Genomic DNA, 287 nt, shown 5'->3' with positions numbered 1-287 from the left:
GTCTGCCCCCCCCCCCCCCCAGTCTTTCGCCTCAGTCAGACATCATTCCCCAAAATGCAAAACCAACGCTCTTTTGGCATCCTTCCAGAGCGAGGACCGGGTGCGTCTCAGTCAGGAATACGCCGCCACAGACATCAAGTTGGACGCCACGCCCCCCGACACCCCGCCCCCTTTGCAGGTATGTCTCCTCCTCATTACCCCTTCCCACCCTCCCGTTCCTCCCTCCTGCTTCACTGAAAGATGGCGATTTATATCTTCTAAAAACAAGTTCTTATTTCCTTGCTCGT

General features: G+C 55.7%; 1 protein-coding gene across 1 annotated transcript in view; it reads left to right on the top strand.

The window, feature by feature from the left end:
• The window catches only part of LOC119585239 (putative uncharacterized protein MYH16), a gene marked incomplete at its 5' end in the record, with an annotated part of 81,296 nt that overhangs the window by 74,239 nt on the left and 6,770 nt on the right, over window positions 1–287 (top strand). Inside the window, 1 exon segment of the mRNA XM_037933898.1 lies at window positions 89–178. Within this exon segment, the coding sequence (XP_037789826.1) occupies window positions 89–178 (90 nt within the window).

The sequence above is a fragment of the Penaeus monodon genome, chromosome 19 (assembly GCF_015228065.2).
Source record: "Penaeus monodon isolate SGIC_2016 chromosome 19, NSTDA_Pmon_1, whole genome shotgun sequence".
In the NCBI taxonomy this organism is placed as follows: Eukaryota; Metazoa; Arthropoda; class Malacostraca; order Decapoda; family Penaeidae; genus Penaeus; species Penaeus monodon.
The sequence above is the reverse complement of the archived record's forward strand: the minus strand, read 5'-3'. Positions and strand labels throughout refer to the sequence as shown.